The sequence below is a fragment of the Helicoverpa armigera genome, chromosome 10 (genome assembly GCF_030705265.1).
Source record: "Helicoverpa armigera isolate CAAS_96S chromosome 10, ASM3070526v1, whole genome shotgun sequence".
NCBI classification, from domain to species: Eukaryota; Metazoa; Arthropoda; class Insecta; order Lepidoptera; family Noctuidae; genus Helicoverpa; species Helicoverpa armigera.
The window spans coordinates 7,488,295-7,515,039 of NC_087129.1; the positions used below are offsets into that span (position 1 = coordinate 7,488,295).

Here is a 26,745-nt window from a genome sequence, read left to right on the forward strand (position 1 = left end):
TAAATCTACAATTATTGAAAACTCAACACTTAGATTATCTTTTCTTAATGATCTGGACAATAAATTCGTTTTTTAAAAGGACGTAGATATTGATGAAAACACGACAACAATTCGATTCACAGTGCTTTTTAAGTACATACCTACTAATTTATATCATTCAAGCTATTTCTCGTTGAAGATTTTTTATTTCGATTACACAAATAATTTGTTTCTCTACCTGCCTACATTGAAGACAATTTCTAAACATTGTCTCATTCAGAGTAAATCGAATTACCTACATTTTATACTATTTTTTTATCGAACTATTTTATTAATTTAATTTACACATCCAATTTCGTTTAATTTTTGTAATGTTCTTTACTAGGTTAGTTTTTCTTAATTTTGAATCCTCTTTTAAAGTAGAATCTTATGTGAAGAGTTTGTATATTACTGAGTAAAGTTGTAGGATAGTAAATTACTTACCCCATAATTATTGATCTTTGTGAAACTACACGAATTTTCACAGTAATTTTGTCAGCAAAAATGTATGAAATGCCTAGGAATAAGCATGATTTTAAAAATTACTAATAATAAAAATAACACCAGCCTTTTTTCAGTTATGTTTAATTAATTGTATTTATATTCCAGTTTTTTGCATGGATCATGGAGCTTATCTGACATTCTTATGGGAAGACCAGTTGTCAGACTTCTTGGGTTCTGATTGCCGGACATGTCCAAATGACAGCCTGGACCCCATTTTGAAACAAGATTTATATAATGAGAATAACATAATTTAAAAATATATAGTTTCAAGTATGATTTGAATTTCCCATTTTTAAACAAGTTTTTAAAGGGAATCCTTTTTTAGAATACTCATAAAATAAAAAAATAGTAACCATCGATTCACAATATTTATATATTTTTTAAGAAATAAAATGAATTGTCTTCTTCAAACATGTAATTTAATAATATCACAATACTACCTGGCTTACTTAAAATTATGAAAGTGAGCTGTTCGGTTATATATTTATAGAAAAATAAACGATTACGATGTCGTGGGAAGTTAATTAATACTTATTACGGTAATTTGTACTGTTGGAACAAAATTGTAACCTACACGAAATATTATCGTTTTATTTTCAGGTTGTTTTAGTGTTCATTTGAAATCTTAAAAATTATAGAGTAATAAGTAGTTGATAGATTTTCACACACTCCGACTCTCACCCGCTTTTCCGAGGAAACATAATCGCGCAACTGGATAAAAACAGGCCTATAGCTTTCCTTCATAAATGGGCTAATCACCATTGAAATAATTTATTAAATTGGTTTTGTAGTTTCTGAGGTTAGCGCAATCAAGCAAACAAACAAACTCTTCAGGTAAATAATATTAGTCGATCGAATAGTTAGATCGAAATTTGAAGACATTCTCGTCTTTTGAGTCTTTAAGCTAATAAAAGAGGTACAAAAAACTTATCATATTATGTTTTTCATGCACCTAAACCAGGGGTATCCAACCTTAGGTAAAGAATTAAATATAAATCTTTCGATGCCCAAAAATAAAAGTCATATAAATATTGTACATTTATTATTGACACCACTCATTTGAAACTTTTAAACTAATCTTCAATCCAATGGTTCTTACCGAAAATGTAATACATAATTGATCAGCTCAATCTGTTGATAATATTTTTTACTTGCTACTCAAACACTAATCAGTCCAACTTAGTACAGAGTTTGAGAAATAATTCAAGAGATTTACGCATGCGCCTGTTTTACGCGCCACCCCTCGAAACCTTACGACCGCCTCTCTGGCGGGCACATTACCTGCAATATGAACCCTCAGATCTTAAACATAAAGGTTTCTACTCCGCAGACTCGTCATCTCGCGAAATTTTGATGCTCCCGTCATCTTCAGTTCTAAAGCCGTCATTATGTTCGCGTACGAAGAATTAGATTTTCGTGACGTATTCTCCCGAATTCTCACTCCATCGTCGGGAAAGGCTTCAGGGATGTGGTGAAAAGGAAACTGGACTTTATTTTGTGCGTGCCATGGTTAGTATTTGGTTGTTCGCGTTTCAGTTGGAAGGATAATGTTTTAGAGTAAAGAGTACAGCGTTCAGTCGGCTGTGAGCCTTGAAGGTGAGTGCACTGAGCACTCTGCCCGGATCCGCGCCGCGAGCGTAACTTAGTTCGTAACGCGGGAGAATGTAGATTCAATTCTATTGTCATTTTACACTTGTGGTTAGTAAATGTATTCCAACATGCTTAAAAATCTTTACCGAAATATTTACCACTACAATACAAAGTTATGCATTTATTAAATGGCATTACAGTGAACTTTGTTACTATTTCCCACCTAGGGCTAAGTCCGATTTAGATATTGGTGGAATAAATAGTAGTGAGTATTTAGAATTTAATTTGTTCAAACTTTATCTAAATTTTCAACATTCGATAGTTCTATCTAAGTTACGTTTCCTTAAAACTTTAGCTAACTAATACGAACTGTAGACATGTATCTATTTGCATATTGATTAATATTGCAATTCCTCCTGTTACGGAATAAAATAACCCCAGTCTGTAAATTAAATTAAATTGTGTTGCTGTATCTTGTAAATAAATAAGAGGGAATGTAAATCGTAGTTAGCGTGGCCGGGCGGCGGGCGCGGGGTGGCCGGCCGATCCTGGCATATTTGCTGTTTCGCCGACATTCCCCAGTTAATTAAAGCCCATTTGTACACTGTCTTGCGAAATATAATTTATGAAACGAGAAAACCTTTAACCTTTAGGAAATATTTGGATCTTAAAGTATCTATTCCTATTAGTGAGCAGGTTCTTAATTTACGTAATAATTTATAGGCATTTTTTTGTGACTTAATTAATATTCTAGATCCCCTGATATACATAATAATTCTTCCGCAATTTTTGCTATTGTTCCCCACAATATAACTAAGCACAGAAGGTATTGATAAACAAGTAGATGCCTCCACTCCACCTCCTTGTCGATTCCAAATAAGCCCGCCTCGATCCCAAGCTCCGCCTACCCGTAGAAGATAAATAAGTGCTTATGTAAACAGTTTTATATACTCCCTTGTATACAGGTACATTGTCCTCCAATATACATCTGGGTAATGGTTACATAATCTGCCACAAGATTGTCAACTGTTGTCTTGAGATGTAGTCTATTGTACCTTTGAGATACGTTCTAAAGTATCTATTACTTTTCAGTATAAGTCGGCTTTATTCTTTGTAGTTAATTGTAAGACAAGTGGAGTATGTGTCATACTCTTTTAATTTTTAACTTTTTGTTAAAAATACAAACAAATAAAAAAGACCACTTTCTTAACTAGATTTTTGTAACAGATGAACAATTTAACGTAATAAAACTTAAAGCAAAGTTTGGACAGTAAATACATAACAGACGAAAACCGAAACAAAACGAACTGTCCATGCTGCGCTTGATTTTACAAAGTGAGCAAACACAAAGGAGATAAATCTAGAACAGTTCTTGAACAGGACAATGTTAACAAACAAAATCAACAGAGCGGGTGAAACTTTCACAGCTAAGAAGTCGAAACTGTGTATACAATGTCGGTGGAGAGCAGCGAGCTCTAACAAGCCGGCCATCCGAACTTGTTAAACGTGGCCGGGGAGTAATTCACCGAAGCGGTCTCTAACTGAACACTCAGACAGTTTGGGGGCGTTCGCGGCTGTGTGTGGCAAGGCTGGGAGCACAGATTTGTTTCTGCATGGCAGGCCGCAGTGCTGGTGACGCGCGCCGCCCGGCCCGTGGATGATGGAGGCGCAGCCGCTGGGCCGGGCTCGCCAGGCGCCCGCCGCGAGGAACCACATTGTCTACACCGACCATAAAGGACGAAAGTGAGTATGCTCTTTTTACGTGTCTGCTTTGAACTTCAGCCTTTGTACACTTTTCACTGGATTTTTTCTGACGACCTTGTTAAAACGGGGGTGAAATCCTTTAAGGTTCTTCTACACGAATCAGAGCTTTTTACAAGGTAGAGTTTTGTCGAAATCTTAAAGGCTTCCTATAATGAAGTAAAAATTAAAAGATAAGGATTTAAAAACTGAATGGTTACTTTTTTTTGGTATTGTAAAAAACTAATTAAAAACAGACTTTTTTTATGTAGAAATATAATAATCAGTAAAGTGGTAAAAATATACCCAATGCTCCCAACACAGTACTCTACAGTACAAACTATACTTGTACAAGTACTTTTTCCACAATTTAACTGACTATTAACTTTCTTACATTAATTTTGGTTGCTTGAGTGTAGGTATATTTTATTATAATCTGATGGAAAAGTTAGTTAATGGTATTTGTAAATATGAATAAGTAAAAAGTCCTTAGCCAAGAATCGCAGTTTTAAATTTTGTTTAACTATGTACCTACTCATTTTATGTTTGTGCGATTAGTAATAAATGTTTTTTTTCGTTATTATTTCATGGAATAGCCAGCAGCATAATTTGTTATCACTTTGATACAAATCTGTTTTCGATAAAAATGTATATTTAAAAAGTAGCATTTTTTAAACTCAAAAATTAGGAATCATATTGTGTATGAAATTGATCGCATTTTTTTACAATGATTTTCAACCAGCAACGCTTTGAAAAATTTTTGCTCATCAGCTAAACTTTTAATTTACTTATGTATGTACCTACATATGTATAATGAAGGCAATTTTTGCCAAAAACTATTGTTATATCCGTATAATTTTAAACAACTTCCGTAAAAAGGCCAAAACGTAATACCAGTCGTTAAATTCAGCTTCTAAACCAAGTGTTGAATACATGCATGTTTCGTACACAATACAGCCTTCATCTCATGTTCACAAACAGCACACGCCTCACATAGTTGCCTAGTGGCCCCTAAATATTAACTCGGTAAAAGTTTATGATTTTTGATATGACATTTCTTATATTAAATCGATATTATAAAACATATTGACGTTTTATTAATTCGCAATTTAATAACACGACAATTATTTTATTGGCCGTTGGGATTGCGGTGAAATAATAACTTCCGTCGCCCGCCGGGTGCGACTGGAAACCTTTAAACCAAACAAATGAGTCCTATTATTTCTCTCAATTTAGTCTAACAAGCAACTTAGAGTCAAAGGTTCGACGAGGCGGGGAACTCAATGGCCGTGAATTTTGTAATCTTCATTAATTTCAACTGAAAGTTAACTTTCGCCCTTCCTACTTTTGTTCCTGTTAATTTAGCTTGACTCTTTCAAAATAACATTGTGTAATGTTTATGGTTCAGTTTTACAATTTTTATTCAGCTCACGAAGGCATAACTTTGGGAAAATATGCGAAATTATGTTTAATGTCTTTTTCCTTAAAAGTGTCAGGTTTACACTTTAAGCGGCGGAATTAGCAGATAAGTTACATCATAGAAGTTTATTAAAGTTTTAAAATAAGGTTTATACCTCGTTCTTCTACGCCTTTACATTTTAACGAATCATATGTTAAAGTCGTAACCAAAGAAATTTTCATATAAATTAAGTGTATAAAGTTTGTGGCCGCGGTCGGTAAGGAAATAGGACCGACTGAACTTTTGTAGAAATATTTAAATTCACTAGTAGCTCTTTTATGATGTGCAGTGGTCATGCCCACCGTTGCATTTTTCTGTGCTTAGTTTTCAATGATCTTTGATAAACATTATTGACGGAAAAATCAAAAACACATTCTTAAAGACGTATGTATGTATAGAGGTTTGTAGAGGTATTTTCTTATCATCTTATGTTTTTCGTGAAATAAAGCAGTTGACGTCATCGAATGGCCCATGACGCTGGGCAGCTTGTGGGCAATATATTTTCTTACACCTTGTTCTGTTCCTTCGGGAGCGAAAAGTTAATTTGATTTATTTTACTTCTGTGTACCGTAAATTAATATTCGGATGATAAAATTCTCCATTGAAATCTTTATGTAATACATTCCAAGGTATATGTTCCAAGTGGATGTGTATGATATCCATCTTAATTTTAAATTCTGCCTGTTTTAAGAAAATTATTTATTACCCTTTAATTTCCTTTCTTGTGCTATTATTTAAAAAAATGATAATATTCTCATTTATAGTTTAATATAATACATAAATGCGCAAGTATTTACGCCAAAATAGCTGAATCAATTGAGAAAGTAATTGACTCGGAGTTAGGCGTAAATACAGTTTAGATGGAAATAAGTTTTGTTCCTAATCCTGAAATCCAGCAATGAGAACATATTTTGATAAATATGAATTCTATTATGCAGGAGTGGGTTATGTTTCCATGTTCTAGGAAAACTAGACCGAAACCCAATTCCTGACTTTAATATAGGTACCTACTGGTACCCTGTTTCTGTGATATTATAGAGAATTGGGCTAGATATAAGATTTTGTGGCTTCCCTAGTGGATTTTAAATATTTTACAGAATTTTACGGATTTTATCGCGGTTATAAAGGGTGATTTTTTAGCTGGTATCTTTTTGGGAACACTGTTTTTGGCAGATCACGCGTGAATCGTGTCTTGTGTCATTGTCAAACTTGTTCAGTATGGTCTATAATTTAACCATGAATCGACTTACGAACGAACAACGCTTGCAAATTATTGAATTTTACTATCAAAGACGACAATGGCCGAAACGTTACTGTGAATGGCGAGCGCTACCGTGTGATGATTGGCGACTTTTTTTGCTCAAAATGGAAGAATTGAACATGCCTGACATGTGGTATCAACAAGACGGTGCCACATGCCACACGGCACGCGAAACCATGGCCTAATTGAGAGCAGCCTTCGGTGAACAGTTTATCTCACGTTTTGGGCCCGTCAGTTGGCCGCCTAGATCGTGTGATCCAACGCCTTTGGACCATTTCTTGTAGAGCCAGTAACGATTGACGCACTGGGAGCCAATATTGAAGCATTTATTCGTAATATACCGTCTGATATGTTGGAGAGAGTGCCGAAATTGAGCCTTGCGAATGGGGCATCTAAACCGGAGCCGCGGCCAGTATTTGCATGAAATCATCTTCAAACATTAAATTATATTGATCGTTCTACTGATTCCAATAAAGATTTTATCAAATTTTTCAATTTTTCTGTGTTTTTTTTGAAAATCAAATCCTATACCTCTTAAAAAATCACCCGTTATTAATATTTTTTAATCTCGACGATTATTTAATCTTTCGTTCCTATACAGCATCCATGGCCACGGCAGACTAAGGTCATCACATGACCAATATAACTAAATTGAAATGTCTAATATTTGCTTAAGTGTCAGAAATAAATGAACCAAAAAAATGATAATTTTAGATCAAGTATTGCAATAACCATTAGGTATTTTGAATCAGTTATTCAATTTAAAGTAAATATGTATGTATTGTTTTAGGTGCAATGGCAAAAACAAGCCCAGACTCTTAGTTAACAAACTAGCTGTTGCCCGCAACTTTGTCTGCGTGGGCAATATAGAATCGTCAAAATACTACTTATCCCGTAGGTGCATTCTTTCACGTGACAGTATAATTAGGATTAGCACTTAGCAGTCGCATAGATTCAATGATCAAGGTTGTGTTGTGGATGCGACCATTTATCTAAACAAAAGAAGTAAAGTTTGTGATGTTGTGAATATCTCTGGATCTAGTCAGCCAATTTGGAAAATTATTACGTATGGTGCGTAAGTAATTCTCACAGGAAACAGCTAAAATCAAGGTATATATGCTTTGAGTCTGACAAAGCTGTCATTTGTACATGTACATGTATCAAAATCCTTTCTTAAGGGTTGCCTACGCCATAGTAGCTTTATGCATGCAAAGTCTCAGTCCGATCGGTTTAAAATTGACAAAGTTTCATACAAACTTTCATCCCCTATTTTATCCCCTTGGGGGTAGAATTGATCAAAATCCTTTCTTAGCGGATGCCTACGTCATAACATCTACCTGCATGCCAAATTTCAGCCCGATCCGTCCAGTGGTTTCAGCTGTGCGTTGATAGATCACTAAGTCAGTCAGTCACCTTTGAGTTTTATATATTTAGATGCACCCACACGGAAAATAATTTTGGTCGCCATAAATCTTGTCAACCTCAGAAAGCATTCGTTATGCTATTGTTGTGCATGTAAATTCAAATACCGCAGGCGTTAACTTGTATGTTGGCAACTTTCCTTTGTGTAATGCGTATAATGTGTAAGTATCATAAAAACGTGTAGTAAGAAGTGAATAACGTTGTTTGTTATAATAATAAAGAGATCTGAATGTGCCGAGTGCCGCCGGTGGCCGGTGCACGGGCGGCGCCGGGCGGCGCGCTAGTATGTGGCGCGAGCTGGCGCGGCGGGGGACAGGGGAGCGCGCGGTGTGAGCACTGTGAGCCACCGAAGGACAGTCGAGTTACTTGTACACAGTTTCCGTTAGTCACATTTTCGCAACAAGGTATTCACATTTCGAGGACTGGAAAGTTGGCGTTATCGCGTTTAAAATAGAACGACAAACACATCTAACTTTGTGATGCAAAATGAACACGACGAACCGGACAAACCGTTTCGACTGGTTATTTTATTTTGGTTGAAAAGGCTCCGCAGCATTTAAGTGATTCTTAAAAGGCTTAAATAGGGTATGGGGGAATGACAAAGACAGCTAAACATTTCACGAATTCAGTGGATAGATAATTATTTTGAAACGACAAAATTTACTGGAGTTGAAATATGTTTCACAGATATAACACATTCAAAATAACTATTCGCGAGAAAGAAAAGTAGTTAAAGCAAGAGCTTTCATAAGTGCTCTGTGAAATAAAAATATAAAATTACGCACACATCTTTATGCGATGAAAGTGTAACATATTCAGAGTCGGTCTCGACACGTGCCGAACTCTCTGAGAACATTATAAGTACGGGTAAGTGCACAAATTGATTTATTGAAGTTGAGCGGGTTTAGAGTTGCGCCTGAGTATTCACAGTCCTTTGCGTTACACAGATAAAGTGGAAATAAAAAAGAAACTTCACAAACAGAAATCCCCTTGTCGCGAGATTTACGAGCCGACGCACCTCCGGCGCAAATAACTTATGTACATGTAAATTTTATGTTCCGTTGAAACAAACGCTTGTAGGTACAGACTCACTGAAGCCTCTTACAGCGCCGAGTCAATTACGAGCGTGTACTTGTTCATGCGTGTGTATACCGCGGTCGATCGACTAAATTAGGTTAACGATCAAAAATTTCGAACTACATTACAGATCAATTTTCAACTAATATACTATTGAAGGAAAGTTTTAGTAAAACCAACAATTTGTTTTATGAAATCTGACTGTATAGTATCCAAGTAAACGCGATAATTATGTAAAGTCACGCAAACTGTGCTTTAGATGTTATGGATCCCGGTATAATGAATTTTCTTGGTGGGACAATAGACGTGGTAATGGGAATGATGTAACATAGTCACATTATACCACGGAATGATTATGGTGGCAATAATAGCGTTATTGACTTTCAGATTGACGCGCCAACGTGTATTCTGTCTGCATAAAAAGTGAGCTTAATTGAATTGCATGGCAAGTGAGGCATCGCCATAGCTAGTAGGAAGTGGATTTTGATGTTGTTCTGACGTGATGTTTATTCATTGAATTAACATCCCGCAAATGCAAGCACAATTTAAGCGCTATTTTCCCGGCATTTCTGTTTGTCAATTAAAATATTTGGAATCACGAAATCATTTCAGTAGCGGTTTATTTGATTACTCGAATCGAACTCCACAAAAGATTGCAAATTGCAACGCATTATTATATTCCTTAGTTTAATGTAGTGAAAATATTTAAATAGCCTTATGTATATTATTGTACGTTAAAAATAAAAAGTGTTAGAGTGCTTAGTTTTTATTAAAACCTTTCGTAAAGAGGATGACAAAAGTTTTAGAACAACTTTAATTGTTAGTCCAATGTTTGTCAAAATGATAATACTTATACGCTTTTATACTAACATTGTTGTAATAAATTACAACATAATGTAGATATGTTATTACCACCAAGTTATAGCTAATCGACACCAAACAAATTCCTATTGAAAATTTGAACCGCGTGATAATGGTATGTGACCACATCATGATCATTTGGGCATTGTTTTCGGAATTAGACAACATAAAACGCCACATATCGGTATGTTACAAATGCTAATGCTAAAATATTTGTCACATACCGATCGCATATGGTATAATTGTCAAAATAACAATTGAATAGGTGTGAACCGTAGCGCGAGTTTAGCGTGCAGCGCAGTCGCTGCGATTTGTATTGCGTGTCACGTAGTCGCACGGCTTTGGCTTGTTTGCCCGCGCAGCCACGGCCCGAACATTCCATACCTAGACATTATTGTCGCCTTCCATTCTCTTTTGACTTTTATACGTGAAAATTTTAACCAAACTTTGCATCCAACCAAACAAATGTTATGCCCTCTAAATGAGATGTGAATATATTTATTTGCAATAGAATATTTACGGGGGATAAACAACAATCGGTGTGCTGAGAGGAATAGATTTATCGTGCGCAATCACAGATCAGATGTTGGTATTCGGAGCAAAGCCCCGGAGAGCAGGCTTCGCATCGACTGAATTATTTACACCCACGTTACTCTTGGAGGAATGCGGCTTGTGAAGGTACAGCTGCATACGTGCATAGAAATATAATTTTTGTGGTTCTTTATATTAGTGATAATGAGAAGATAAGTTCCAATTTGAACAAATTCAGCTCTAAAAGGGTTTTTTAAATATTTCAAAAGGAGACTACATGATATCGATAACCTTTTATAGGAAAACTTCTAGCCCGCGGTTTCAACCACGTACCGAAGAAACAACTTATTTACCCAGATGAGGATAAAAGTATCCTTTAAGCTACCTCATCAACAATTTTCAGCCAAATCAGTTCACAGACTTTATTTTACATGTAGGTAGATAGAAAAACAACATTCATAATGTTTGTTGGGAGAAAAAATATAAAAACTAACCAGCCAGGCAGCCGTACCATGACAAGAATCGCTGTATTCTAATATTTCATTAAAAATTAAACAAAGAAATTAACAAAAACACAAAATAAAGCAGACACAAATTTTAAAACCCTTGATATCCGCGAACGTAGAACCTCGAGTGAGCAAAAGTGAGTAAGTTGTCGTTACGGAGTGTATGAGTGGAAAGCCGGCCAACTTGGTCCCAACTAACTTCAAGTGCTTGTAAGTAAAGCGTCTGCGGGGAACTCGCCTTCGCGAATTACTTCCAAGCGATTTCGCGATCTCGAAATGATCAGTTAAACTTCCACATCTGCCGCCGCTGAATAAACTGATAAGTTTATTTACAATAGTGGGATTGGGACCGCTTGCTGGCATGGTGGTACATGTTATGATATTACGAGTATGTGAAAAGCTTCTTTTACATTTTTATTTAGGCTGTTGTATTTTTGGCTACAACTTGTTCTACTAAAATATATTAACGAAAAAAAATATTTCATAAAAAAAATCGTTGCCTTACTGAGTAACTGTGAGTTATCCAGAGGTATAACAGAGCATAGGTACTCTAACATCGGCATGAATAGTATGTGAAATATTCTTCTGCTTTGTGATGAACCAAAAAACTGAGTTCTCAAATTCGTTCGCCTGTTGGCAAACGTGCGTGGTGCACTAGATAAAATAAAAAATATATTTTGCTACGAGCACAAAATTGACCACAAACACTTTTACAGAAATCGAAGGCTTTCTATAAACGTTGGAATTGCTACGAAAATTTGACGTATTTTTATCAAAGGCCATAACATATTTAAAGGTTAACTTTGATATTCAAAACATTGCTGTGCAAATGTTATAAGTATGTATATATTTTCTGGAATTTCTTATTTTATCTTATCTCCCTCCGTGTTAGTAAAAAGGACGGACCATTCCTTAAAATATATGTACTTTAGTGGGCATTGTTTGTAACATGGTGTGCCTATTTGGTTTTATAAATCAATACAAAGCTTTTCAAAGTAATCACTAAATATAGTGTCCACAAAATGTTTCGAATATTCCACAATGTTAGCGTGCTCAATTTATCAATTTACCAGCTAAAACGCATTGAAAGCGAAGTTTTGGGTAAACTAATTATAAAATTGTGGTCACCTGTTAATATGAATATAATTCAATTTTACAATCCATGAAATGCTAATTGATGGAATGCTGACAGACTTAATGATTCATTTCATTCAGTGTGTAATGATGTTACGTATTGGCTCGCTGCAGTATTTCACAATGAATCTACTAATTATGTTAATTAATACAACGTTTCGGTTTCACACTTTAGGCCAAGGATCTTTTATGGATATTCGAGGTGCTGTTTTGATTAATGTTTCTCGTAAATTACCGTTCTTAAATCTTTTCTTGAAAACTTCCGTTTATGATAATATAGGAGTATTTTTTGCTGCATTATCTAGATTTGATCAATGATACCTAAACCGATTTACGTGTACCTATATTTAAAAGTTTTTAAAGAATTAATAGAGGCGGAATGGTATTTTTATAGGCACCACAAAATCATAAATTCCCTGAGCTCAATTACTTAATACCACAATAACCCATTGACGCAAGGGTCGCACCTTCCATATAACTGAAGTGTTCCGGCCAATCCGGTAACTGCATAGGAAAATTGGTTATAATTTGAGAGTGAAAGAATTTATCAATTTCTATTTGTAACGTGAGGGACTGTCCATGTCTAGTTGAAAACCATATTTAAAAGATAGACATAAATAAAATGCATAAACTGGACCTTACAACTTAAAAATTATTCTTCAAAAACACTGATCAATTTTTTTTTTAAATAGTTCTCTTTAACTGAAATTGCAACTTCTCTTCCTTTCTGTCTTAACGATTTTAACGTGTTTTAACGATTAACTCAAACTCAGCCATTAAAAATTAATGTGTCTGCTCAGTATTATAATCCAAAGAATTGAAAGATCAGTAGCGATGCATGAGCAGCGCCGATCCCGCCGAGTAAGCGTTGTTTTATGATCGTCGTGCCGCCAACAAAGTTCGGCAACTGCTTTATGATCCTAATTTATAAGTGAGCGGCGTCGGGAGTATTTACGACTCTTTTTGGAGTTGTCCCACGAGTGCGTTCCGGCTCGCATTACATGTACGCAGACGACTGTTTGAGGACGAGCGAGGCTGTGCGTTCGTCAAATGTTTCAATGGCGTGTAGTAAGTGGAGTGGGGGCTTAATGTTCTATGATGCCGATGTGCTCGTTCAATTGATGGTTGATTGGCCTTTTATGTGTGTGATTTCAATATAATGAGTAGTGTATTTGCAATAACTGACTTAAGGTCCTAAATTACACGGGATTCTTTTATTAGCACACTTTCTAGTCGACTACCCACGTAAAAAATATAGTGAATTTTACCAAAATCTTTTGAATTTATTGCAAAATCTACATGCATCATTTAAATGAATTAATATACTTTTGATAGTAAATATTCCTTTTACGACGTAAAGTATCAGTGTACGTAAAGTATTATGTAGTGGGCTAGTATATTTAATAAATTGAGCTTCAAAGCGCTCTCACGTAAAATGCACAGCTGCTTAAAATATATGATCGCTACAATGTGCCGTGCGATATTTTATTTTAAACTTTTGCAGTGGTAAAAATATGGCCTATAGGTGACCACTTGTTAAATTTATACAAAAATAATACAAACAAAATTGTATTTTTAATACTAATAACTCTATAATAAATAATTCAAAAAACACTGTTGCCTACTCAGCTGTATCCGGGAAAACTGGAAGCCGACCCCGACATAGTTGTGAAAAGGCAGGCAGATGTTGAATGTACGAAAATAATTGTGGTGCATTGTTGGAACTATAGGTGTATGTAGTGTTATGTTTTAGAAATACGTAGGTACTTCATATATCCCATTAACGCATATAACACGAAGCAGTTCACGAAGAGTGGCAAGCCGGTGATTTACAATCTCCGAGCTGGTATGAGGTTTAAGGCATAAATTAATTTTCAATTTCCCTTTGACGTTTCGCTGAGCCGGGCGACATGTCTCCCGGAGAAGGTATTACCCCATACATGACACGCGGTGCCTATTCGATGCACCCATCGCGTTGTGCTCGGTGCTGATGCTGTGAAACGATGCTGGCTGTCAGGCGCTTGTTGCTGCAAAAATGTTGCACGGTTGAATGAGATTTGGAAGAGAAGAAATAGGGATACTGGTCGTCGGGGTTAACAGAATTTAAGGAATATAGTGAAATGTGTTTATTGGACTTACAAACTTAAGGTCATGAAAAGCAGAGAGTTTTTGTGAAATTACGAGTGTGAATGAGAAAATATAGCACTTGTATTAATTAAAGCGAAAACTAAAGACACTACTAGAACATTGTTCTAGAACTGACTTCTATTCCAAGCCATGTGACAGTCGTAAAACATATAAGTAATGCACGATAATGTATGCAGATTAACACCCGACCTCCACAGTCAATAGGCCACAATTTGGCGGCGCCGATAGAAATATGAGAGCGTTCGCGAGTTCGGGAGAATGCGCCACAGAATGCAACATGCAAAAGCCATTGAGTAGCAGTGAGTGAATGGGTGTCCTCGGAGCGCGAGGTGGCGGCCGTCCGACCCATTGTGCCCCCGTACAATGTCACATAACTTTGTTGTAGTTGCCGACATTCTTGTCTAAATAAAACAATATGCACTTATATAAGATGGCTATAGAATAGTGCTGATATGTGTGTGGTTAGTATGTATTTATTAACTTTGTTGTTAATTTTAGTTGGTTTAGGCCTATTAGCATATGTTAAAGTTTTAATTTAAGTGAGAAACAAGGACAGATAAAGAAAAACAAACATTTTGATATCAACACTACTCCAGGGCAAGAAACTTTTACAGTCCAGCCAATATTGGGCGCGCAAAGTTTAAGATGCAGCGTAGATAGGGCGCGTAGTTTCGTCGTAGCCACGTAGCTACAAACAGCTACGGCGTAGCGGCGTAGCGCTGTCGGTTCGGCGGTGCATTGGTTCAAATATCCGTCGCTCGGCGATGGCTCACCGACACGAAGGAGGAAGGAGATTTCAATGCACTTGATTTATGACCCACATAATGGAGCGCTACGCTGCATTTTGCTGCATGCAACCAACCGCCGGCGTCGGCCCTCCACGCTAAACATCCTCTGTATTTATGAAATGTACACAACTAAACATAATTTGATCATTTAAATACGTAATAGCGCTGATGTACTAGCGTTTGATTTCTGTGCAAATTGTTCCAGTAGTTAGCGTTATTATTGATGTATTTAGTGGAGTTAAATTATTAATAGCGTTTTGCACGTTTCGGTTAAAATATCTGGCGTAGCAGAAAAGCGACCATCTCCAAATTATATTATCAAAGGGTGCTCGGTTCCGAGTCTTAGCGATGCGTCATTGGCAAATTGAAAAGTTAATTTATAGGTCTCCCATCGTGTGAGCTTACACAGCTTACAGTGGGGTGACAGCCTGAGTGCTGCGGATTTTCTTATTTCCAAGCCGCCGCGGCCTACACCCGCCGCGCTCACTTCAATGTTAAGGGAAAACATTCACTGACTTCTTTCAATGAATTAAACCTGACTTCCTTACAGAAAATGTAAAGGGGTTTTCGGATGGGTTAGGTTTTATTTTTTAGAAGCTAATAAATATATAAAATAAATAGTCAAAAGGTGACACGCAGTTGAAGTGGTTCATTGATTTTGATTATAATATGTATTCAATATCACCAATTTCATCTTTATAATAGCAAATTGTAACGATGAATAGAACCGCGAATGAATAGTAAATGTGCAATTGCGGGTGTTACGTTGATTTTTCGTGGAAGTCAGAAGCAGTTTGAAACCATTCCTGTAGCGAGCTGCCGTAAATTTAGCTTCGTGTGAACTGCAAGATGAATTGCATATTCCGGCGCATTGCTCCGCTGCCCCTGAAATGACAAAGGTATACGCAGTGAAATATTCGTCCTCACTGAATGGTATATTTTGCCAATACGGATGACATGCAAAAAGGTTGTGAAAAATGTAGTTTGTGAAAAGGCCGGGCGTGTATGATTCTCGAAACATCTGTCAGTGAGTGTGTACGGTATTCGTGGCGCAAAGTGCTACGTTATTCAACTTAATAGCCATTAGTTTGGTTCGTTAGCGGAATATTGCTAACGAATGTGCGGCGGCCGCGGACCCGAGCGCGGCGCGTGCTGAAACGCTCAATTAGCACACGCCGCTAAACTATCCCACCTCGCGCTTCTATAAAATACCAGTCATTTCATATACACAGGATCTGTCACAACGCGCAAACAACTGTTTACTGCTATTGTTAAACAAATCGTAGTACTCGTTACATTACATGTGTATCAGTAGTAAAGTTAAGTCGACTCTCGCATGCGAAACTTCAAACCCTCGTCTGACCCGCTCAAGGGCGCCGTTTAAAAAATAACCTCTTTAGCCTCAAGAATATATACGTCTAAACGCGTCCCTATCTTTAGAGGTTCAGGCCTCGAATCTCACAAATCATTTCGTACATATGTATAGCTAAACATAGTCCTATTTTTTGTACATTTTGACATTTGTTCATCAAAATTTTGAAAAGAACCGCTCCTCTACGTTACGAATTTATATTTGGTGGGATCAATCTCTTTAAATAATAGGATATATTCTCGGTTTCATAAGGAGAGGCTTTACGCCATTATTACTGCATTCGAATGTGAAAAGCCAAAGTGAAATGTGCCTTTGTGCAACCTGCGGCCGGCTTGTTTTATGAAGTTTAAACCTGGAGTCATTAAAAGGAAAAAGCTATATTGCTATTTATATGACAGGTGAAACTGATACGCTTATATGCTAAGAGTGTAAAACTTTTGTGAGTTACCGAAATGTTCAAAACTCTGACAGAAGAAAAAATATTACCCTACTGAGGAAAAGATGTACGGGACGTTGTCAATTTTATTAAAGTTTCTATGGTTATTACTTTGCTTAAATTACCTTAATATATTTGAATTCTATAACTAAACCATGCTTAACTATTTTATGTTACAGTCATATAAACTAATTTTAGTCGTACAAGTCCATAAAATATTCGACATCTATGTTCACGAACTAAAACTAGATCGCACGATATATATAGGTGCTTTCAAATAACCGACTGTTATAACCTTTTGCATATTTAGTTTCCATTCAAAACGAAAACATTTTTATATTTAACAACTATTTTGATCAAAAATCTTTTAATGGCTGTATTTACATTTACATCAATTATTATAGAGATGAAATGGCATGCGTGACCTCTCATAATATCTATTATGATAGTTAAGCATTTCAGAATGCACATGATCACATTCCTCAGTTTCCTTAAGTACTATTTCATTATCTCCATTTATTGTTGGGAGGAGGAAAACTTGCCTTATTATGGAGAATCTGGCAACAGAGGAAGCTCAAAAGTCGAGCTGCCGTGATGGGGGATGATTAATATGGCTCATTTGCGGTGGCCACCCCTCCGGCTACGAGCACGGCTACGAGCTACGAGGCTACGGAGCGCCGCTACGAGGCGATGCTACGTGCCCGTCTCTGCGTACATCGTTTACGCTTCCGCACTGAGAATTTATTAGATTCCACCCCATTTCTACCTTTTATCTCTATTATGTATTTAATGCAATAATATAACATACCCGACACATCGTAACGTTAACTAATCGTAAGCGGAACACTGCATTAATCAGTATTAGCATTATTTACCTGTTATAGTGCCTACCATGAAGTAAATGAGAAATTACAAGTAAGAGTGTTGGTATAATTCTGTCTTGTATAATATGATCGTGCGGTGTTTTAACGTTGATCTAAAGTAAAAAGTACTGGCGGTGGGGGCAGGCAGTAGGTATTATTCGTGTAATTGGTTTCTAATGCCGCGTAAACCCTCCAAACGTGTTGGGAGACTGGACCGGGAGATAAAGTGCACGAACCTCCTCGCACAGATTTCACCTTTTTATTTTCCCGAGTCTTACCAAAAAAATGTGCGGATTTACAAAAATTGCATCAATTTGTGATGATCGTTTCTGTTTTATTTTTTGTTGTGAAAAATGGTGGGGGATTATTTATTATAACAGTCAAAAGTTCGAGTATTATGCACGTAACATCATGTTGCAAATAGGTATATAACGTACTTACTGGATCACTGAGCTTTTGGTTTTCTATGAATATTGTTAGCTGACAAAAAAACTAGCATTTTTCTATCTGAAAAGTAAAATATTTGGTATTGTGTTCCAGCATTTTAATGTTAATATCAAATGCTATATATAGTGAGATTAATAGTTAACTATTGTGTAACATGTTTTAATACCATGCTATTATACCTATACTTATTTGCAACATGATGTTACGTGCATACATATATTGATACATACTTGTAGCTAGACAACTTGGAATCAAAATACTTTAACTTTTTTTTTATTTCAAGCGAAGGTAGCCAAAATTCTAAACGAACTTTCGCCACAAAGTTAAACTTATGATCACACTTTTATATTTTTTGACGCTCAAACGATCTACAATAACATAATTGAATATGGTACCTAAGGCTGGTTTAATATCTTCAAATATTTAAGTTTATTCACACTCCGAGTATTCAAACCAAAAATAACAATAATCACATTTCGTAACACAACAAACAGAATTAACAAAATATAAACACACAGAAGGAACTCGCCCGGATCGGAATCCCATGTGGTCAGAGCACTCTGCGTGTCAACTCACTCAAGTTTGCAGTGAGAATGCATTTTCTGTTAAGTACATTTCACATTATAAATAACATTGTCTCTCCGACACTGTTATAAAATGCAACGACAGACAAACCCTAATAGAATGAACCTAGCATTATATACTTTTTAAAACTCTCAGTTATTTTAGGTTTGTTATTTTGTATTGTAATATTATGATGTCTTCTTCTTTTGAGAGTTTTCTTGGCTGACTGCCAGAATCCGCTTTATATCAGTGAGCAGCCAGTGTACATTACACTGCTAGATTTTGATTTCACTTAAAGTAGCTGACCTGCTTGATAACAATGTTAAGTTTTCTTTAGCTAATTGCCATCTTTTCAGCCTTTTTGGAAATAACTTAATTTAATAAGTAAAACGTTCATAAAATACTGCCCAGCGGTAATAGAGTTATTCTTATTTTAACGTAGACTGTATGATGGGTCCGGAAGACGAAGCTATCACACAGGTACTCCGTCGTGATCGTCGCCGGCCGCGCCGAGACACAGGAGGGTAATCCCCTCCGTTCCTTCCCGTGATGCACTTGTAAATATATCCCTTACATCCTCCGAGGGAGCTTACTAGAATTTTTCAGTGTGCATTGCCCTGTCGTGCTCGAATCCTTGTAAATTTATGACCCTCGCTCGCTGACGGTGGCCAGTTCACGAATATCGGATGGGGTGCTTTTGTATGCGTCGCATAGAAATATGGTCCGCTGTAATAGTATATATTGGCCAAACAATATCTATTAATTCATTTAACTGTTGTGTTGAACGCTGTTCTCGTTATTATTCTAGTTTGCTTTGGTATAAAAATCTGATTGGTATTGCGTTTGAAAAGTGCACACTCGATCTAGTTTACATAACTGGTGTTGACGAACTCCGCGAGTGAGGAGGTATGATACTGTTCAATATACTCGCGCGAGGTTAAACTGTTTATTTTGTTAATGGCGTAACTGCTCCGTGCACCAAATCTCTTGCACCTGCTAACACTGCATTATAATTAGTTTGCTAATATCGGTTAAATATCACACCTCGTGGAGACGTTACTCATGTATATGTTATGGACCAAGTGATAAATTGGGCAGTATACACAATGCCCGGTCATTATGAATAATGCCCAATATGAGAGTGCGATTTGATAATAATTATTCAAATAATCAAATTGACCGGGCACTATACATATTGCCCGTGACCTTTTAGGCAAAGTAATACAAACATATTTAATTTCATTTTTTTTATTGTTATTGACATTTAACTTAAAATAAACTAAATATAACACATCCCATATCAATTGACAGAGCATAGAAGTAAGCATGCAACATGCAGCAAGCATGGCTTCTGTCACGGCTCCGGCGCTGCGGGGCTCCGGCGGTCCCATGCGAGCTTATCGTCGCAGATGGTTTTCACGCTCACCACCGCAGCTTCGGCTTGCTGGCCGGCTGAGCCGGCCAGCCTCAGCCGCGGCGGCGAGCGCTTCAACTACCTGCGCCTCTGCTCGCAGGCCGCCTCGCCCCTCCGTGCCTACGCGGTTTTGAATTGCACTCTAGGGGTAGGGCAGACAAGACTACGTGAAGTCGGTTTTGCAGCGATTCGTTTTCGTCACTAAGTTCAGTTTTTAATACAATGTTTTGAATCCAAATTAAATTCTACCATAAAAAAACGAGCCAAGAAAAATGAGATCAAGAAAAACGAGGCCGAGTTAGTAAATTAGATGAAAATTGTCCAATTAATCATTTTGTGGCTAGACTTATAATTTCCCATTAAAATAGAACATATAATTTAAAACAATAATCATAAAATATGTAGCAAGGAACAGGATTTATTTATTAGAACAACTGCCACCCTCGCACCGCATAAAATATTTAAAAATATAGCTTTATTATCAAATTGCCCAACTATCATGTAGCAATATAATAATGCCCGTGCAATGTGATAAATAATGAAGTTAAGATAGTTATTAATCACTTGGCCCGATAAAGCTAGACATTATTCATAATGCTCGGGCATTATAAATAATGCCCGAATTAATCACATGGTCCATAACATATATACACCTGCATACATTTTTGTGTTTCGCTTTAAGCTGTAAAAGAAAATGTAATATCTACGCTGACGGTGCGGCGTAACAGAAAGTGCCAAGCCATTAGGAGACATCTGATACAACAGCCACTTTGCTTTTTAACATTCTATTATGGTATTTTTATCTATTTTTGGAACACATGGATATTTTTATTTTCTTAAATGTTAGGCAATTAGTTCGTTGAAGAAAACAGTATTATTATGATTTCACAGACCCAAGCGATTTTAGCCATCTTAAACAAAAAAACGAAAAGTCTGATGTGCGTTTCTTTTATGTACATTGTACTGTGGTAACGCTCGGTAGGCCGACCTTATAAAAAAGAATAGAAGAGTGTGAATAACCTATCCTTACAGCTAGTGTGAATTATCAGGCCATTTGAAACAAAGCATTTTATTAAAAGTACTCTATTTTTGGTTTGAAATGTTGACAATAAAAACACGTCAGGAAATATACTACATCATATTTACATGATTACCACCTTCAACTAGGCAAACGTCGATTGTAAAATAGTAGGTATTAAGAATTTACGATCGCCGGATTAAGTATGTCATACACGAATGCGATATGCAATGTTTATTTCGGGCCATAAAAGCCTTGTTTTTAAAACAAAACAATAAAGCGAATGCAAAAATAAAACTGCATTTTATTTGCTGTCGAAGTAAAACAGACGTTTTTAATGGCGCCAATACGCGCTGAAGGCATGCCGTCGGCATATTTGTTCCCTCTGCGACTGCCCACGACTTCCAACCCTGATTCAGAAATATTCAGAATGTAAAACCGAACCAATGAAGCTACCTTTCATGTCCAAATATTTAGAGCAATATTTGCCGCGTTCGTTTTAAACAAAGTCACAGGTTTACTTTAATAAACAAGCAAGCCGGAGTTTTACCATAAAAAGGTTCGTTATCTCATGTCTTTGTTTGTTATACGTTTGTGTTGCACATTAATTTTAGTTTTTTATTTAATAGTGTGGAGGAATTAATTAATAATGATAATATGTGCAATATATACGTGTGCTGCACTATTCCGCGATAAATCGCATGATGTTGAAAATTTATTTTCGTTTTACTGGTAAAATATATCATCGCAAAATATCAGTTTCTTATATGACACAGGAAGGAAATAGATTAAAAAATAGTTGACAGTAAATACCATGAAACAATTTTTTAACATCGGCAGCAGAACGGACAATCAATTCCAGGCAGTTATTTACGTTTTCCCTTCAATAGCGCATTGTTTTAACTAAGGAGTTTTCTTGCAGAATACCGTACGCTGACAAAATCACTCCCGAGCCGATCCTGCACAACAATACGAGTCGGGACACAAAGGCCGACTCGATCAGGAACAGCTACAACAGCCAGTTCAAAGTGGGCATCTACGGCTGGAGGAAGAAATGCCTCTACATTCTGGTTACTGCGTTAATGCTCATGATGATCATCAATCTCGCGCTCACGCTGTGGGTACTTAAAGTGCTGGATTTTAATTCGGTAAGTTTTTATTGCCTCTACAAAACAATATAAATTTTCGATGAAAAATGTTTCCAAAAACAAAATCAGTGCTGAATTCGTTTGATGTCCGTTCATATTTTTCTGAAACGATGTAAATAAATATGACACTATAATAATTTTGTAGTTATTTATGACTTAATATTTTGCTAATGGAAGAATTTTATAAAGACTTTTATCCAAAGCATTTATCAGACTAGCTAGTCTTCAATGACTAATCAATTAAGCTATTTTTAGGAGGGAATGGGCCAACTTCGCATCGTGCCCGGAGGCTTACAACTATTGGGACAAGCTCTAATGTTGGACTCTCTGTTCGCGTCCACCATCAAGTCACGTCGAGGATATCCAATTTACATGGAAGCTTCTCGAAATTTTACCGTTTCTACTAGAGACTCGCACGGAATGCTACAGAGTAGATTATATCTAGGTGAGTTCTAATTTTACCTTTGCTTCTTTGCAGGCAAAGCTAGCTGCATTAGAAAACTTTACAAAGGAATAACTAGCTACATGGTTTTCATTTGTTTGTTAGCTTTAATATCGCAAAATGTTGTAGGTCACGATCGTTTAGAGCTGAATGTTGCTCGGCTAGAGGTGCGCGACGCTCGGGGGGCACTGCTGCTGGGTGCGGGGCAGGACTCGGTGACAGTGGGCGCCGACACGCTGACCGTGGTCAGCCCCGCCGGCGTCACCGTACAAGCCGCCGCGCAGACACCCCTAGTCAAAGCCCCCCCTTCAAAACCATTGGTGTAAGTATATTTGTGTGTTTGTACTTTACCAAATTTACGAGCTTTGTCCTCGTCGCAGACGAAGTTTGAACTCGTTAGTTTGAACATACAGTTATGTCAAACGCACCTACTGAAGTTTGTTGTCCGATAGAAGCATGCCTTTACCACAAGTTCTAGACTTATTGGAGCTTGGCGTTTATTGAAGAACTTGTTTAGGAATATTTAATTAATTTTCGTATGTGAGATCTTTAATTGAATAGGTATCAGTAATAATGAAAACTATGAGATCGACAAGACCATAGGCTTCTCACCTTAGAAGCCGCCAAAATTGCATTTTTTTTCTAATACATAACAAGCAAATACTTGACTGCTCACTTATTGTCCTCAGGCTGGAGTCACCGACGCGTTCGCTAGAGATGCACGCGGCACAGAACATAGCGCTGGAGTCACGAGCCGGCGACATCAGCGCCAGCTGCCTCACCACCTTCCGCATCAGATCCGTCGCCGGCGCTGTGAGAACCCCTTCATCCATATAAATAGGAAGCACAAATTAAAGAGTCGATTGTTTTGGAAATGAGTGCCCTTTTCTTGCCAATTTAAGATCTTAAGATTTGTAGACGTTCGTAAATTTTTTCTCTCTGTTATTAGGAACTCTTGTCATATCAATCTTTTTTCCAGATTCGTCTCGACGCACCAAGTATATTTATGCCAAAGTTAAAATCGGCGTTACCGCTGCCCCCGTCAGCGGCGCACACGCACGACCCCCACCACCAGAACATTTACCAGCTGTGCGCATGCGCGAACGGCAAGCTGTTCCTCGCGCCGCCGCACGGCGTCTGCGCAGCTCGGGAAGAGAGCCTTATATGCCGATGATGAATTTATATTGTGATCCTGTGACATTGTTGTTCATTGACGCTTGTTATGTATTACTTTCGCGGGTTTACATGCGCTATGTATGTTAAGAAGTCTGTACGATCTTAGTTTATAGTTGATGTGGCAACGTTGTGTTCCAAGACTTTATAGCTATGAGTGGATTTACATGATATAGGTACGGATGTAGGAATCAAGCCGAAGGACTTTGAATTGTAATCGTGACACAGCTTGTTTTCGATTGCTAGATAAATATGATATGAAAATGAAATGCTAGATAAATATTTATGATGACACAACTCATGATAGCAATAAACCAATAACACGTTATCTCAACTCAAAAAAATTGCTAGACAAGTTGTTAATTTTTAATCACCTGATTGCAATTTGAAGTCCATTTAATATGCGCTCGATGGGTTTGTAAAGTCTCAGCCGGTTGTGCTTATCGTTATAAACTGTGACAACTTGTGTTAATTGCTTCGAAATAATGTTATTGTTACTAACGAAACACGTGAATCTTACATGTTTGATGGACATAATCCCCTCAAAGAGTTTTAATATAATATTAGGTAACAACGATGTCAAATAACTGTAACGTAGAACGAATTATAAATAGGTGTAATGTTTGAGCCCCATGTTAGTGAGTTATACTTGATTTATATGTGTGGGTGTATAAGCAGTCCCTTTACAGAGATTGCCATAAATTGGTGGCGTGGCTTGTGCTTCACCCACTGTATGCACCAGAATAATTATGTGTTTGTGTAGCCAATCGCTACAGATATTTCTTCGAAGTTTGTGTATCACGTTCATGGTTCAAATAGCGAGGCTTACAAATTTTGTAACATTTAATGTGAAATCTTCACTTGTTTATGTATAAATGTGTATTTAGTTTTCAGCTTATTACTATAACTTTAAACTCATGAATTACAACTACAACGACTTTCGGAAACGTATCAATTCAAATCTATTATAATAATAAAACCTAGTGCCTTTTGGATCGCGTTTAGAATAACGATTGGCTGATCGAACTTCAATTCATATTTTGTTATGCGTGTTGAATAAAGTTTCATCTGATTTTAACGTTCACCACTTCTGATGTTTGCCGAACGTATTTGCGAACTCACAAATCAATTTGTTTTACGTAATATTTGAAATGTTAATGTTAATTTTGTTTATAGAAGTTTGTTAACGAAACAATTGGTTATTTGTTTAGCGTTTTCCGCTTATCTATATTTTATTGAATAGTCTAATTCTATATTTTCATGTGAAAATGTTCTCGTTAATTTATCACTATTCGTATAGTTGACTTCCCTTGATGTAAAACCACTAAAAGGTTTATTCTTTTCTAAAGAAATGTATACAATATTCAGAGAAAGTCACGAACTTCTTCATGAGAATGAAATGTGTGTTTACAATTGTAATAAAGTCTTATTTTTCGGCTAAAAGGGTAAGTTGACGGGTCGACGTGTCATAGGGAACATTATTATAAACAATTATACGCAATACTTGTAGTAATCAATTATGTATAGACTTCGTGTAGAGATTTATATGATGTATAGCTAATCTGTTACGCATAGGAAAATGTATATTAGACGTAAACATTTGTTGATATTGTTGTAAATATATGTAATTACTTAAGTAAATACGCATATTATGTCGATGTGACTTTATTTTTTGTTTAACTTCAATAAGTAAGACCTTTAAATCCATCACACACACACGGAATAGACTGATTTAACTGTTGACAATATCTATTGCCTACCAACAAACTCAATTTCGAACAAATCGTAGAAATTACAGGTAGCATCTGAATTGATAGGCTCAGTACTAGCATAGTACAATACAAATTCATAGAAAACAAATGAGTATCTGTTGCATTTGTACGCTACGACCCCTGTGAGCAATTTGACGCATACCTGCAACCGTTGAAATTCGCAGTATCCTCGCATTTGCCAGTTATACACAAAGAAAAAGTTCCTATAAACTGAGTTTGTGTGTCATCAACAATATCGGAGAAAAACAAGACATGAACAAACAAGAATGTTTCGAGGATATAAAAGATACAAGGAAACACGCACGAAAGTCTTATTACCTACTTTCCATTCTTGCCTTTTTAACTTACTCAAAGAAACCAGCCTTACAAAAGCTAAGACGTTAACTACTATTAAAGACATCTCTATTACGTAAAAGTATGAAATATTCAAAAACTTATTAATTGAATTCTACCGGCAAACTGACACAGGTAATTTTATTATAGAGCGAACTTGGAACAACTGCGAAACTTTCATCATTTAATTCGGTTTTGAAGGCAGATTTCGCAAACAGAGCTTCAGAGATTCTATGCACTTTTATTGTAGCTCGACAGATTACACTGTCGTAAACAGAAAATATATCTAGGTTTACAAGAGGACTTTTCATGTTTTAGTTTCTAAAATAAGCTTCAATAATATTATTAAGAAAACATCTGTTTACCTTCTAAACTACCTATCTTCTTGATTAATTTACCGACTTGAGATATAAATACTTTAACATAATTCCTATTCGAATAATTTGGTATGAAATATAGATTATAAAATACATAATTCTTTTAACATTTAAATCTTTCATCATTTAAATAACTCACTAAATAAAAAACAAACACCTCTTATATAAAAAGTAATAATCACAAATACACGAAACATTGCTATGTTAAGATAGCATAGCACTATCTTTGTAACTGTGCACTAAGAAATTACCATTCAGCTGCACTCTTTGTGGTATTTAGTTCAGCAAGATATTCTTATAATAGTCCTTTTGTAACAGCTGCAGTGGCGCTTACATTGTCTATTGAC

General features: G+C 36.5%; 1 protein-coding gene across 6 annotated transcripts; it reads left to right on the forward strand.

The window, feature by feature from the left end:
- Nucleotides 1-2,089: 2,089 nt before the first annotated feature.
- Nucleotides 2,090-24,743, forward strand: LOC110372338 (delta-sarcoglycan). Of its 6 annotated transcripts, none has more exons than XM_021328963.3 (7): nt 2,090-2,220; nt 3,340-3,855; nt 22,076-22,301; nt 22,557-22,746; nt 22,873-23,065; nt 23,433-23,556; nt 23,723-24,743. In XM_021328963.3, the coding sequence occupies exons 2-7, from the start codon at nt 3,770-3,772 to the stop codon at nt 23,915-23,917; spliced, it is 1,014 nt and encodes a 337-aa protein (XP_021184638.1). In that variant the 5' UTR covers nt 2,090-2,220; nt 3,340-3,769; the 3' UTR covers nt 23,918-24,743. The 6 variants fall into 6 exon arrangements, with proteins under 6 accessions (XP_021184638.1, XP_049697008.1, XP_049697014.1 ...); XM_049841051.2 differs by having other exon boundaries at nt 2,100-2,220; nt 3,327-3,855; XM_049841057.2 differs by having other exon boundaries at nt 2,101-2,220; nt 3,733-3,855.
- The last annotated feature ends 2,002 nt before the right edge of the window (nt 24,744-26,745 follow it).

What these genes read in the sequence shown, in the direction of transcription:
- LOC110372338 (XM_021328963.3), top strand. Translation starts at nt 3,770, where the DNA reads ATGATGGAGGCGCAGCCGCTGGGCCGGGCTCGCCAGGCGCCCGCCGCG. An exon ending in ACAGAGTAGATTATATCTAG is followed by an intron (nt 22,747 to 22,872) that starts GTGAGTTCTAAT and finishes AAAATGTTGTAG; the next exon opens with GTCACGATCGTTTAGAGCTG. An exon ending in TCAGATCCGTCGCCGGCGCT is followed by an intron (nt 23,557 to 23,722) that starts GTGAGAACCCCT and finishes TCTTTTTTCCAG; the next exon opens with ATTCGTCTCGACGCACCAAG.